At 39.9% G+C, this 14,502-nt stretch overlaps 1 protein-coding gene across 1 annotated transcript in view; it reads left to right on the top strand.

Moving 5' to 3' along the window:
• Window positions 1–14,502, top strand: part of TMOD2 (tropomodulin 2) — a 50,737-nt gene that overhangs the window by 17,700 nt on the left and 18,535 nt on the right. The window contains exons 4-7 of the mRNA XM_055320063.1: window positions 2,921–3,043; window positions 6,876–6,962; window positions 11,265–11,395; window positions 13,285–13,392. Coding sequence (XP_055176038.1) covers window positions 2,921–3,043; window positions 6,876–6,962; window positions 11,265–11,395; window positions 13,285–13,392 — 449 coding nt within the window. The remainder of the gene's footprint in view (window positions 1–2,920; window positions 3,044–6,875; window positions 6,963–11,264; window positions 11,396–13,284; window positions 13,393–14,502) is intronic.

Raw genomic sequence — 14,502 nt, 5'->3', positions numbered from 1 at the left:
GAAATACAGAGCTTGAACTAGGGGTGGTGGAAGGGGAGGAGGGCGGGGGGTGGGGGTGAATGGGTGACGGGCACGGAGGGGGACACTTGACGGGATGAGCACTGGGTGTTATTCTGTATGTTGGTAAATTGAACACCAATAAAAATTAATTTATAATAAAAAAAAATAAAAGAAATACAGAGCTATTTCTATGGCAGCATAGCTGCTGTCGTATAAATTTCATTGTGAAAGAAAGATTACAATGTCAAATCTTCAACAAAATCCCAGTTAACATCCAATATTAGGGTAGTGACAGAATAATAAGAGGAAAGCTATCGTTTCTTCTCAGATGAGGTCTGAGGAGCAGCAGTGGTAAATGATCTCTCGATCCACATTAATCTACAGGTGATTCACAGGGGAGTTAGGAGTCCAGGAGTAGTTTGAGTAGTAAATGGGGATGCGAAAGGGGTACACAGTTGCCCAGTGTAGCTTTGGAGAGGGTTGGAAAGCAACACAGTTGGGCGAAATGAGCAGAGAGCAAGTTTTCCAAACAGAGTGGAGGGAACAGAGTAGAGCCTGCAGGGTCCCTGGAAGGACCATTGGATAACCTGGAAGCTGTGGAGGCTGTCATAAAGGCCTCAGGGGAAGGGTTGTATAACCTCCGTTCTGAAGGCCATGTGCTCTGGGCCCTTGGGTTCCTGGGCCATGTTTCACTCTCTGCAGTAGCTTTATCCATTTAGAACTTGTTTGGTTGCCCCCTCCCCACCTGGAATGGATGTGCGGCGGCAGTTGTCCTAAATTTTGACAGCTGTGGGCCATCTATGCACATGGTGTTTAGGGTAATCCTAAACATTACCAGGAGGGAGGAATGTAGAAGCCTCTTTGACTCTAGAACCAATATAATCTGAGCCACAAAGAAAATGCTTCAGGCTGCAGATACTATGAAAAATAAGTCCAGGCTGAACCCCAGTATCTGAAATGTTATTGATTGGTTATTCTTTCATTTTCTATCTTCTGGCCATTCTCCTTGTATTTTGCATCATTCTCCAGTGTATTTTCCTTCTTTCTGGGAAATGTGGCAGCTTTTGTGATGCTGAGGCAGGAAGCAGGCTGATGGTCAGTGGTGGAGACCTTGTGCCCAGGATACCCCAGACTGCCCACAAGCAGTGGTGTCTCTCTAGGGTGCCCAGCTCTGCCTGGTCCCTGATTACATATCCAGCCATTTGAAGATCTGGTCAACTGTCAGGAAGTCTGCAGCCCTACAACCAAGGACATCTCTTGGAGAGGAATTCTAAAGGAGAATTACTGACTTTGGATTTGACTCTTACCATTCCAATGGTAATGAAGAAGGGCTGGCTAGCCAGAGAGCCCTGGAAACAGTGTTGGTCTCCATTGGCTGAAGCTGGAGCCAGCTCTCTGTTCTACCCAAGGTGACAAAGAAGGGAAGGCAGAGGAAGGGCAAGTATTTAGGGAATTCCAAAGATCAAATTAGAGGAGACCAATTTCAAAGATTATGCCAAGAAGTGAGAGCAGCTCCTGAGAGGAAATCAAGAGTTAAAAGCTGGAAGGAATTGGAAAAGAGTGTAAGTAGGTCTGCAGTATTGCTATGGCAGCTCTGGAGTGTCCTGGGTTTCCCCTATGAGTCATTGCATCTGTGGGATGTGGGTGCGTTGACCTGGCTAAAAATTAAGAGCAAATAACATGCCATCCTCTCAGCAATGTAATATTTAGTTCAGAGGTTGGGGCTGAGGAGGTAGGGCACAGATATCAGCATATTCAGAAGTGAGTTAGGGGCAAAATAAATGGAATTTGACTGACAGGATGAGGCTGGAGATGATGGCAGGGTATGCACATATGGGAAGCACAGAGCACGTTGCTGCTCACAGACTTCCACAATTTCTAAGCTTGTCAATCCTGATTTCTCCTTTTAAATCTGACTTCCTTTGGTATGCTCTAGAGAGGTAACTGTGTCCACAGGTTACTACACTATTCCAAGTGATCCCAGATATAGCATCCCAGTGGTCTAGTCTCAATCTAAGGGGAAAAACTCTGGGAGAGCACTAGTTTGTCCCTTAGGAACCCCTGGGGCTGTTTGAATGATCTCCCTCCAATATTTACAGGGTCTGAGGCAAGAACACAAATAGAAGCCATGTGCCATCTTTTATAAGTATTTAAAAGCTAATGAACTGGTAAAATATGTTCTGTCCTCCTACAGATAGACCTAGAAGCCCAGGGTTCTTGGGCTTCCAAAAGTTCCATGCTAGCATATGGGTCTGTCCTATATCCTAGGGCTTTACACATATTTGACACCCAGCCTACATATCTGAGCTTCATCATATAAACCCACAAATGACCTCCCCTTGGCCTGGGGGTGCCCACTCCAGCAGTGTGACATGCCTTCAGGAGGATGAACATGGGGTAGGGAGTCATGTAGGCCCTAGAAGCAAGTTCAGAGTTCTTTGAGCAGGGAATTCAATGGTCTTAGATGCCTGGAACATGGCCTAGCAGGTGGCCTGGTTTCTGGATAGAAATGTCCCTTTGGCCCCATGACTCCTCCCTTGACATGGGGAGGAGGGAGATTGCAGGAGAGGAGGACCAGAGTGAGCCCTGTAAAGTGTGGGGCACATGGCAGGACCTCTCTTGCCCGGGTCTAAGGGTGATTGATGGTAGAGAGGTAGAAACCATTTCCTTCTCTGTTTAAGAGCTGTAGTCTCCTCAGATCTCAGCTCTGCAGAACGCAGGATTCCTCTTCTGACGCTCTTTCCCTCCAATAGTGGATTACCGATACTGCCATCATTCCAGCAATGAAGGAATCCCAGTTGGGTGTGCCATGGCTTAAGATTCGCCTCTTAGTGGCCAAAGATGCGTGGTCTGGTCAGTCCTTTTACCCTACCCTGGTCAGCAGTACACACATAGTTTTTGTTTTCCTTTTGATTTAAAGGGAGAGTCTTCATCCCCAAAGAAAAGCCCATAGAAACTCATAAAGAAGAAAAAGTGACCCTTGATCCAGAACTGGAAGAAGCTTTGGCCAGTGCCTCTGACACCGAACTCTATGATCTTGCAGGTTAGTCCTCAGTTCTTGGGGTGCCTGGGTGGCTCAGTCGGTTAATTGTCTGCCTTTGGCTCCAATCATGATCCCAGGATTCTGGGATGGAGTCCCACATGGTTAGGCTCCTTGCTTAGCAGGGGTTGGGGTCTGCTTCTCCCTCTCCCTCTGCCACTCCACTCCCCCTGTTTATACTCTCTCACAAGTGCTTTCTCTCTCTCGAGTAAATAAATAAAATCTTAAAAAAATAGTCCTCAGCTCTGGGAAACTTTCCTGTCTGGCTCTGTGACCTCTAGGCACACACTGGCATGCATGGCAGCAGCCTTTGAGTTTCTCAGTAACTACTGCTAAATACTGCAATACCAGATTGACTTCAGCTATTACGTAGCTATAAGACTTGATGCAGGTGACTTCATCTCTCTGAGCAAATCTTATTTTGTTGTGTCTCAACTGTAAAATGTAAATTCTTATCTTAGCTATAAAATGCCCCGATAATACCCATCCTACAAAATACAAGAGTTTGTGAAACCAAAGAGAAGAAATCTAAAGGAGTGTTGAGAAATTAAGCAATGAAATAATAGCCCTTACTCTAAGGAGCTTTCGCATTTGGCATTTTATCACATTTTATCATCAGAAAGTATCCATGAACTTCTTGCTCTTCCTCACAGTCACAATTCCATTTTGATTGCCACTAAGAGGTCTGTCAGCCTAGTCATGGAGCAGGAGTGACTTCCATTGCATTTGCACAGTAATTAAAGCCATTCAGCCCAATCTCTCCTCTTTTTCTAGTTTTCTTAACAATAGCAACAAAATAATAATTGATGGTGTGATTTGAATTGGTTGTATATAGATGGACAAAACATAAATGGGTAGTCAAGATGGGGGTAGATTAGGGACCAGCAAACTGTATCTTGCCTCCTGTTTCTGTAAATAAACTTTTATTGGAACAGAGCAACAATAACCAAAGAATATGTCATGAAAGTAATAAGTTTCTTACCCTAATCAAGTCCTCTCCCATTTCTACTATATCCTATAAGAAAGGTTCCATGAATATACCAGCATATTTGTGCATTAATGGAATGTGGTTTTTTTTCCAAGTGGAATGTAAATTTGGATTATTAGAGTTATTAGATCACTACAGAATAAAGGTGCTTAAAAAAAGCAGCCCATATTGGGGTGTTTGGGTGGCACAGTTGGTTAAGCATCCAACTCTGGGTTTCAGTTCAGGTCCTGATCACAGGGTTGTGAAATCGAGCCCTGTGTCGGGTATGGCCTCAGTATGGAGTCCATTTGGGATTCTCTTTCCCTCTCCCTCTGTTTCTTCTTCTTTCTTCTTTCTTTCTTTCTTCTTCTTTCTTTCTTTCTTCTTTCTTTCTTTTCTTTCTTTCTTTCTTTCTTTCTTCTGTTAAAAATAAATAAATCTTAAAAATTTTAAAATAAAAAAACAGTCCACAAGCTTTAGCAAGAATCCTTACATCTTTATTTCACTGAAACACATTTGTAATAATAATTAACCCTCCCTCCCAGGAGAACCATCTATACCTTATTCTATTAGCATGTCTGTCATCTCAGCTACATCTTCATTCCTTCTGTAATGATATCAGTGTTCAGTTCTAAGTTCATGTGTTTGAATCTCTCTCAGAAATCACTGCAAGAGGGGTACCTGGGTGGCTCAGTGGTTGAGCATCAGTCTTTGGCTCAGGTCATGATTCCAGGGTCTTGGAATCAAGTCCTGCATCAGGCTCCCCAAAGGGAGCCTGCTTCTCCCTCTGCCTGTGTCTCTGCCTCTCTCTCTCTCTCTCTCTCTCTCTCTTTCTCTGTGTGTGTCTCATGAATAAATAAATAAAATCTTTAAAAGAAAGAAGAAAGAAAGAAAGAAAGAAGAAAAAGAAGAAAGAAGAAAAAGAAGAAAGAAGAAAAGAAAGAAGAGAAAGAGAAAGAAAGAAAAGAAAGAAGAAATCACTGCAGGAATTGAGGCACCTGCGTCACACAGTTAAGCCTGTGCTTTGCAGTGGCCTTCTGTTGCTGTGGAGGGATCCTGTTATGGTTACTGTTCCTCTCAAGGGTTGTGTCCTGGTTTCTACTGGAATTGCCCAAGGGGAGAATGCAGGGCTGCATCACTCCCAGGAAATGCTTAAGAAAGGAGAAAGGGAAAAACACCAATCATTTGGAAGAATCTAGATTCTGAAATTCATACAATAAAACCAGAGGAATAATTGAGATAGAAAACTGTCTTGTTTATCTCTGTTTAACCTCACTGCCTCATCGGGTGCTCCTTCAGAACTCAGGAGAGGGGAAGCCCACCAGGGAGTGGGTGACAGTATCTTCTCTAGGATGGTATTTTCTGGAAGATCAAGAGCAGCCCTATGAGTGGATGGGCGGGCAGCCAGCGAGGTTTAAATAAGAAAGAGTGCCACTGCCCCTCGCATGTTGTAATGGCAGGTAGACAACAGAAAGCCATCAAGGGAGTAGCAGCTGACCTCCAAGACAGCACTTCCTCAAGCAACTATAGCTCAGTATGGTCACCAGTTCTGCTGGTCTAGAGACTTGATCTTGTAGTGCACATAAAAGATGTCAATTTGGGGCTGACCCACTAGCCAGATTCATAGGAAACAGATAAAACAAGAATTACAACTTGGCAATGGGAGCCAAATTATAATTAGAAGTTGCTTAGTGGATATGGGGCCAAAACAAAATGCATTTGGATGATCTCAGTGGCTTGGGTTTATCAAATAGGATGTCTTCTCCCTCAGCAGTGCCAGAGACATAGTGACAAATTCTTATTTATTTAATGAGAATTTGTAAAGTGCTTAGAACAGTGTCTGGCCCATAAGTCATTTGACCCTTGTAACACTTAAAGTATAATTATTATTCATCCCTACCTTACAGATGATGAAACATGCTCAGAGGCATTTAGTAACTTCCCAAGTCACACAGGTAGTATGTGGCAGAACCAGGATTCCAACTCTGGCTGACGGCTCCTGAGTGCCACTCAACCCAGAGCTTTTGGCTCTAAACATTTGCCCTTTATTGGGCTGTTGTTGGGTGCCTCCCTGCTCCTGATGTGTAGATTACAGTACAACTCTTCTGCCTCCTGTTGACAGATTACCTGTTCCGGGATCCTCCTCCAGATGGCCAATCTCATCCGTATAATTTCATTAGTAAAGGGGGCAGTTGCCTTTCAGCCTGCGCAGAGCTCATTCTGGCCCAGTGCTGTTTCTTGCATCCTTTGCTGCCTCCTGGTGCAAGCTCCCCGTAATACAGGAGATGCAAAATCTCAGTATGCTTATCTGACCCTTTATTGCTGTTCTCTCTCTCTTTTTTCCCCCCCATCCTAGGATGTTCTCAACTGGGGAGGACAACTCTTATTGGTACTGAGAGATTGAAGTGGCTTTCATTGAAAGAGACCCATGATCTTTCTGCTATTTTCTGTAGTCTGTATAATGTTAGATCTTAAAGCATCCTTAGCCTCAGTCCCACCCTCACATTTTACAGATGAGAAAACAGAAATGTTGAGTCTACTTAACTAGGAGGCCTAAGCAAGTTTTCAGTAATTTGGGGACATAACTGGATCATTGCCATGCAGCTCCTAAATGATTCTACCTGTATAGCCACAGAAAGACACGTGAAGATTGCTGATGGCAATGGAAAAGGATTGGGAAGGAATTTTTTAAAATATGTAAGCTCATTTAACACTATATGTGTCCCACACACTGTGCAAGGCTAGGAGATGCTGGAGGCTTACTTTATGATATGAAGAATTGATCTTCAAGGGGCAAATTAACATTCTGGACATCCTAACATGCCTTCCCAAACTTAATATATATTTACTGATTATCTTTGTTTCTAGCTGTTCTTGGAGTACACAATTTACTCAACAATCCAAAGTTTGATGAAGAAGTGGCCAGCACTAAAGGTGGCAAAGTACCCGTGAGAAGTAAGTTGGTGTGGAGGCTGTGGTTTGTGCAACTTGGGAGCTCCAGGTGTTGTTGATAGGAGGGAGGCCTGTTGACTGGCTGCCTGTTGAATCCAGATTTCCATCTTGCAGGCTGTGTGGGCAGATTCTATCACTTCACCAAGGATCGATCACTGGGCTTTGAGCAGTCAAACCAGAAAAGGGAAGCCAATAATCAAAGTTCTGTTTTGCAGCATAATGTACCAGTAGTCCGTGTGTTTTGCCCAGAACATACTTTTTGGTAGATCTGTTAAAAGTATGAAATTGCTGATAAAAAGATTGACATAGCATAGATTCCAGAGTTTCATGTTCCTAACCATATTTTTTAATCAACTATAATATTTTTGATAAGTTCCCTTTGAGTGTCTATTTTGTCTCAATAATGGATGCAGGTCATTAGAATTTAAATACCCACTTCCCCCAGACAGTGCGAAAGACACACTGGCATGGACTTACTGGCCCAGAAAGTGAGAGGCCACAATTCTCTGTGTTAGCATTTCTTGGAGAAGTGTACAGTTTATTAGACTCTCTCACTGACTCATTCATTAGTCATCTACTAAATACCTACTGTGTGTCATGAATGTTCTAGGCTTAGGTACAAAGATTAAAAATGGTCTCTGCCCAAAGGAACATATCTGTCCATGGTCAGGACAGACCAATAATCAGGTAATTTTGCTACAGTGTGATCCAGGAGCTGTAAAAACTTACAGAAGCTCACAGCTTTTATTAGAATAATTATATTTTATTCTCTTTGAAGGAGTCTGAGCAGGTGCTTTCTAGTCTGAGCAGCATATTTACAAACTATCACTTATGCTGGGCTATTTATTCAGGCAATAAGCAATGTTAATTTTAAATTTTTTCTTTCTGGCTTCATTATGGGTGCAGATGAAAAATGTTTATACTTTTTAACTTCAGTATCAAAGGGTAAGGGGCAAACTGGGTGGCTCAGCGATTTAGCGCCGCCTTCAGTCCAGGGCCTGGTCCTGGAGACCTGGGATCGAGTCCTGCATCGGGCTCCCTGCATGGAGCCTGCTTCTCCCTCTGCCTGTGTCTCTACCTCTCTCTCTCTCTCTCTATGTCTCTCATGAATAAATAAATACAATCTTAAAGAAAAAAAGGGTAACATTCTGACAGCATGTTTGTTATTAAAAGTCTGATGTATTGTCTCCTGGGATTTTATGCATACACAGATCATTAACTTTTTTTAAGACTTTTTTAAGGGAAATTTTAGGTACATAGCAAAATTGAACAGAATGCACAGAGATTTCCCATAAACTCCCTGCCCCCAATCTGTATATCACCTCTCCCATTATGAACACCCCCCACCAGAGTGGTACATGTATTAGTTAACGTGATGAACCTACATTGACACAGCATTATCACCCAAAGTCCATTGTTTATATTGGTGCTCACTCTTGAGGTTGTATGTTCTATGGGTTTGGATGGATATATACTGACATGCATCCGCCATTATAGTATCATGCAGAGTAGTTTTACTATCCTAAAAATCCTCTCTGCTCACCTATTCATCTTTCAAATCTTCCCCTAGCTCCTGATGACCACTGATCTTTTCATTGTCTCTATAGTTTTGTCTTTTCCAGATTGTCATATAGTTGGAATCATACAGCATGTAACCTTTTCAGATTGGCTTCTTTCACTTAGTAATATACATTTAAGTTTCCTCCATGCCTTTTCAGACTTGATAGCTCATTTCTTTTTAGCACTGAATGATATCCTATTATAAGGATGTATTTATCCATTTACTTGCTGAAGGATATCATGGTTGCTTCCAAGTTTTGGCAATTATGAATAAGGCTTCTATAAACATCCATGTGTGGATATTTTTGTGTGGGTATAAGCTTTCAATTCCTTTGGGGAAATATCAAGGAACATGATTGCTGGATCTTATAATAACAGTGTGTTTAGTTTTGTTAGAAACTACCAAACTGTCATCCAAAGTGGCTGTAACATTTTGCATTCTCTCCAGCAAAGAATGAGAGTTTCTATTGCTCCACTTCTAGCTAGCATTTGTTTTTGTCAAATCAGATTGTAGTTATTCTGATAAGCGTGTAGTAGTTTCTCATTATTTCAATTTGCATTTCCCCAATGACATGACATATTATGTGGAGCATCTTTTCATATGCTTCCTTGCCATCTGCATATCTTCTCTTGTCAGGTGCCAGTTAAGGTCTTTGGCCCAATTTTTAATCAGGTTGTTGTCCTATTGTTGAGTTTTAAGAGTTCTTTGTATATTTTGGATAACTATCTTTTATTAGATATGTATTTTGCAAATATCTTTTTTCAGAATAAAAAAAATTTAATTTTGGTGAAGTCCAGTTCTTTCTTTTGTGGACCATACCTTTAGTGTTGTATCTAAAAAAGTTGTTGCTAAACGCTAGGTTTATCTAGGGTTTCTCCTATATTATCTTCTAGGAGTTTTATAGTTTAGCATTTTACATTTAGACGATACATTCTGAGTTAATTTTTGTAAAGGGTATAAGTTCTCCGTCTAGATTCTTTTTTTTTTTTTTTTTGCATGTGGTTGACCAGTTGTTCTCATACCGTTTTGTTAAGGACTATGTCTTCCCCCATTGCATTGCCTTTGCTCCTTTATCAAAAATGAGTTGACCATATTGATGTGGATCTTTTTCTGGGCTCTCTATTCTGTTCCATTGATCTATTTGTCTAGTCTTTCACCACTACCATACTGTCCTGATTATTGTAACTTTATAGTAAATCTTAAAGTCTGATAGTATCAGTCCTCTAACTTTGTTTTTTGTTTTCAGTATTGTGTTGGTTATTCTGGGTCTTTTGCCTTTTCATATAAACTTTAAAATTAGTTTATTAGTACATACAAAATAACTTGCTGGGATTTTCACTGGGATCGCATTGAATCTATAGCTCAAGTTGAGAAGAACTGACATCTTGACAATATTGAGTCTCTCTCAATATCTCTCCATTTAGTTCTTTTTTATTTCTTTCAATAAAGTTTGGTAGTTTTCCTCATGCAGATCTTGTACATATGTTATATCTATACATATTTCATTTTTCATTAGCTTTTTTTCAAATTGTGGTTCTCTTATCAGCACACATAGGTTTGCCTCATTCTTTTACTGAAAAGGTAGCATCTTATTATATAATTATGCTGTAAGTAGTTTAACCATTTTCACATTGATGGACATTTTGTTTATCACTCTTTGCTGTCACAACTAATACATCAGTGAACGTTCCTAAATATGTCTTTATGTAGTCATGCTATTTTTCTATAGATTAGACTTTTAGATACATAATTACTGAGTCATTTTACATTTTGATAGGTAAGGCCAAATTACTCCCCAAAAAAGTTTGCGTCAGTTTATGTTCTCATCAACATGAGATGTGTTTTACTCCACATTGTTGCCAGCTCTACATGTTATCTCTTTTTACACTTTTTTGGCTAGCCAAAAGGTATTTTATTTTTTAGTTTCACAGTTTAATTACTTTTTATATTTTTGGTTGATGGGCAGAGATTCTTCTGGTCATATTATTTGTTGATTTTTAATTGGGTTGTCTACTGATTTGTAGGAGCTCTGTGTATATTGGGATATTAACACTATGTTTGTTAAATATATTCCTGAAACATTTTCTGATAACTGTTTTTGAGAATTGTTCCATCTTTGCCTTTCTATCCCTTTCTCTCTCCATCCTCTTATCAAAATCAAAGATCTAAAATAGAAATCAGAGGAGGGTGAGATATGGTCAAGAGGCCAGAGGGCGCACCTACCTGACTCAGTCGGTAGAGCATGTGCTCTTGATCTCAAGGTCATGAGTTTGAACCCCACATTGGGCACGGGGTCTATTTTAAAAGAATAAATAAATACATATTTTTTTTAAAAAGAGTCCAGAGGAATAGTATGGTTTTGGAAATGAAAAGACTTTCTTTTTTGCATCTCAAATCCAGTGGTTTGATTATTATAGTTTGAAAGTGGTCCATATACAGCAGCAATAACTGCCTGTGGATTTGGGAGTGGAGGTTGCTATAGGGCCTACTGCACTTTTGGTTCCATGTAGCATCAGCTACTGAGACTTCTCATTGGAGTTGAGAAACATCAGTCTTTGAAACTGTAACTCAGAACCATACCATTCCCATGCTTGCTTAGTTGAGAATAAACTTTACTATCATTGATATTAGAGTATAATTGGAATCAGAGCATGGGAAGGAAGGGTCGTTTTGGGGGAAGTCACTTCCGATTTTGAGAGGAGAGCCCTTACATTTTCTTTTTAAAATTAAAATTTGTGTGTTAGATGTGGTCAAAGGTGAGAAGGTCAAGCCAATATTTGAAGAACCACCCAATCCTACCAATGTGGAAGTAAGCCTGCAGCAGATGAAAGCCAATGATCCCAGCCTGCAAGAAGTCAACCTCAACAATATTAAGGTATTTCATTATGATAATCAGTCGCTTGATGTATCATGAGGTTAGAAAATTTAATAGCATTGACTGCCTGCTTTCATGCCTGTTTCCAATCCCTGTAGTCACTGATGTTGAGAAAAGGTATCCTATTTAAAGAAGAAATTTTTAAAAATTGATTTCTGGAATTCTTCAAAAACAATCATACTATTTATGTTAAATGTAGAATATTGGTTATTTAGTGCTGGGTAATAAAATACCCTGAAACTTCGAGACTTAAAACAACAAACATTTGTTATTTCACACAGTTTTTGAGTGTCAGGAATCAGCACCTAGCTGGGTAGTTGTGGCTCAGGATCTCACGTGATCACGGCTGTAATAAAGCTGTCATCAAGGTCTGCAATCATCTGAAGGCTTGAGTGGGGCAGAAGGGTCCACTTTCAAGATGGCACACTCATGTGGCTATTGGCAGGAGACCTCAATTTCTCACTACATGGGCGTCTCCATAGGGCTGTTTCAGTGTCCTGGCATCATGACAGCATGCTTCCCCCAGAGCGAGTGGTTGAAGAGAAAAAGAAAGAGCAAGCAGGAAGCCACAGTGCCTTTTATGGCTTATTCTCTGAAGTCACACATTGTCACTTCTGCTTTATTCTATTTGGTAATTAGTCGTGTTACTCTCAAAGGGATGGGAAAGAAGTATGTGTGTGTGCATGAGAGAGAGAGAACATTGCCTGGTATCTATTTTTTTACTTCTTTTTGGGCCAACATCTGCCATTTTAAAAATAATAACTGGCTTGTACTGAGTACTCACTGTGTGCCATGTCCTTTGCTAAATAATTGGAATTCATACAGTAGTCCCCTATTATTGTAGTTTTGTTTTCCATGGTTTCAGTTACCCTCAGTCTGCCACAGTGTAGAAGTGGGTGCCCAGTGTAGAAGTGGGTGATCCTGACATACTGTCAGAAGATCAATAGTAGCCTAACCCTATATCACAATGCTTATGCCATTCACCTCACCTTACCTCACTACAAAGGCATTTTATCATCTCACATCAATACAAGAAGAAAGGTGAGTATAGCTGTATTTTGAAAGAGAAAGAGAGACATCCATATAACTTTTATTATAATATAGTTACTATTATTCTATTACTAGTTACTATCGTCAATCTCTTACTATGCCTATAACTTATTAATTAAACTTTATCATATGTATGTATAGGAAAAAACAAATCTGTACAGTATTAGTGCTCTCCATGGTTGCAGGCATCCACTGGGGGTCTTGGAACATATCCCCATGGATAAGGGAAGACCACAGTATCTCATTTAATCCTTGGTAGCACTTAAAGAAGTTGAGTTGCTCACAGCCACTCAACACTAAATAAACTACAACATAATATGGCAAAACCCCAAATGTTGTGGAATTGTAGGTAAGGAAATTTTTTATCTTGCCTAGGAGAGTGAGTAAACAAAGGAGGTGATATTTCAGCTGGGTCTTGAAAGACAAATAGGAATTAATCAGAGGAAAGGACAATAGAATTTCCAAGCAAAGGGAAAAGCATACCTAAGAATGACCACGATATGTTAAGAGAATGGCAAGTAGGTCAGTCTGGCTAGAATATAGAGAATAAAAGAGAAAAGGAGGGAAGTTTGGTATGTGCATAATATCTTGGCCAGAGTGAACAGAAGGGTGATGCCAAAATGTTGTATTGTGTTAGACTCCCTCATTAGACACTATAGGGTGCTATTGGCCCAGGATGGCTCAGTTGCTGGAAGATGATGGGTAATGAGTCTTTTAAAAAGGATGTCTGGCACTTAGTCATTTAAACCCATAAAATATTTAAAAGCTGTGGGTCCTTGACTTGGGGTAGGGGGAGCTACAGAATGGTTTATCAACTATCCGTGTCTTCCTCTTTTTAGAACATTCCAATTCCAACCCTGAAGGAATTTGCAAAAGCTCTAGAAACCAACACTCATGTAAAGAAGTTCAGCCTGGCTGCAACCCGCAGCAATGATCCTGTGGCGATTGTGAGTAAAATCTTAAGAAAAAAAACTTTTTTTAGAAATATGACAATATTTAATTCAGTAGGAACTATTTTTATTTTATCAGTTAACAATTTTTAGATCTGGTAAATGTATTTTCTACGCAGTTAAATGTTCCAGTGAGATAATAAAACAACTTAAAGTCAGGCACTTTGAATTAACTAAAATTTTGTTAGCACTACACTTTAGAAGAAAGAAATAAGATTCAGTTAGGCATTTAGCTAAATAAATATTTAGATTTTGCTCTGTGCTTTGTACAAGTTTTCCAAAACTTTTGTATCTACACTACATTCTGTCATAGTTAATGAATATTATAAGACTCCCAAATCCTACAGGAACTCAGCACATATGAAAGTTTATTTCATTTTAATCTTTGAAATGGAGTAGTAAATTTCAAAAATTTTAAACAGCCAGATCTTAAAACATTTTTTGACACTGTCAACCAGAATGCAAAAAAAAATAACCAACCAAAAGCTCTGTTCCTTCCATGCATTTTAGATAATTCAGCTAAATGAGGATGCTCCTGAATCCAAAAAGTACTACAACTATTACCACCAGTCAGTATTATTACTATTAATAGCTAACATTTCTTGGGCAATTAGTAAATGCTAGCAGTAATCTCTGTGCTTTACACACGTCAGCTCATCTAATCCTCACTGTAATACTATGAGGTATGTACTATTATTAGTTCTCACTTTAACAAATGAGCAGTCTGAGGCTCAGAAAGGTTAAATATCTTTCCCAAGGTAACACAGCCAGTAAGTGGAACCACCAGGTTTTTCTAGTTCTACAACCAGGATGCTTTAACCATCAGCCTATGCTATATTTATACACAATGCGTCCTGTCATATATTTGCTAAATTATGTCCGTTTGGGGCAGCCAGGACATCAGCCTGTGGTTCTATAGCATCTAATGCTCAGTTTTTGAATCCAGCTAGAAAAACAAGGTTTTTTGGCTTGATGATGTGATTTAAAGTCACATGTCTGTTGGAAGACCTAAAATAGCATTTTTTTTAAAGGATTTTATTTATTTATTCATGAGAGACACAGAGAAAGGCAGAGGTAGGGACATAGGCAGAAGGGAGAAGCAGGCTC

The sequence above is a fragment of the Nyctereutes procyonoides genome, unplaced genomic scaffold (assembly GCF_905146905.1).
Source record: "Nyctereutes procyonoides isolate TBG_1078 unplaced genomic scaffold, NYPRO_anot_genome, whole genome shotgun sequence".
In the NCBI taxonomy this organism is placed as follows: domain Eukaryota; kingdom Metazoa; phylum Chordata; class Mammalia; order Carnivora; family Canidae; genus Nyctereutes; species Nyctereutes procyonoides.
The sequence above is the reverse complement of the archived record's forward strand: the minus strand, read 5'-3'. Positions and strand labels throughout refer to the sequence as shown.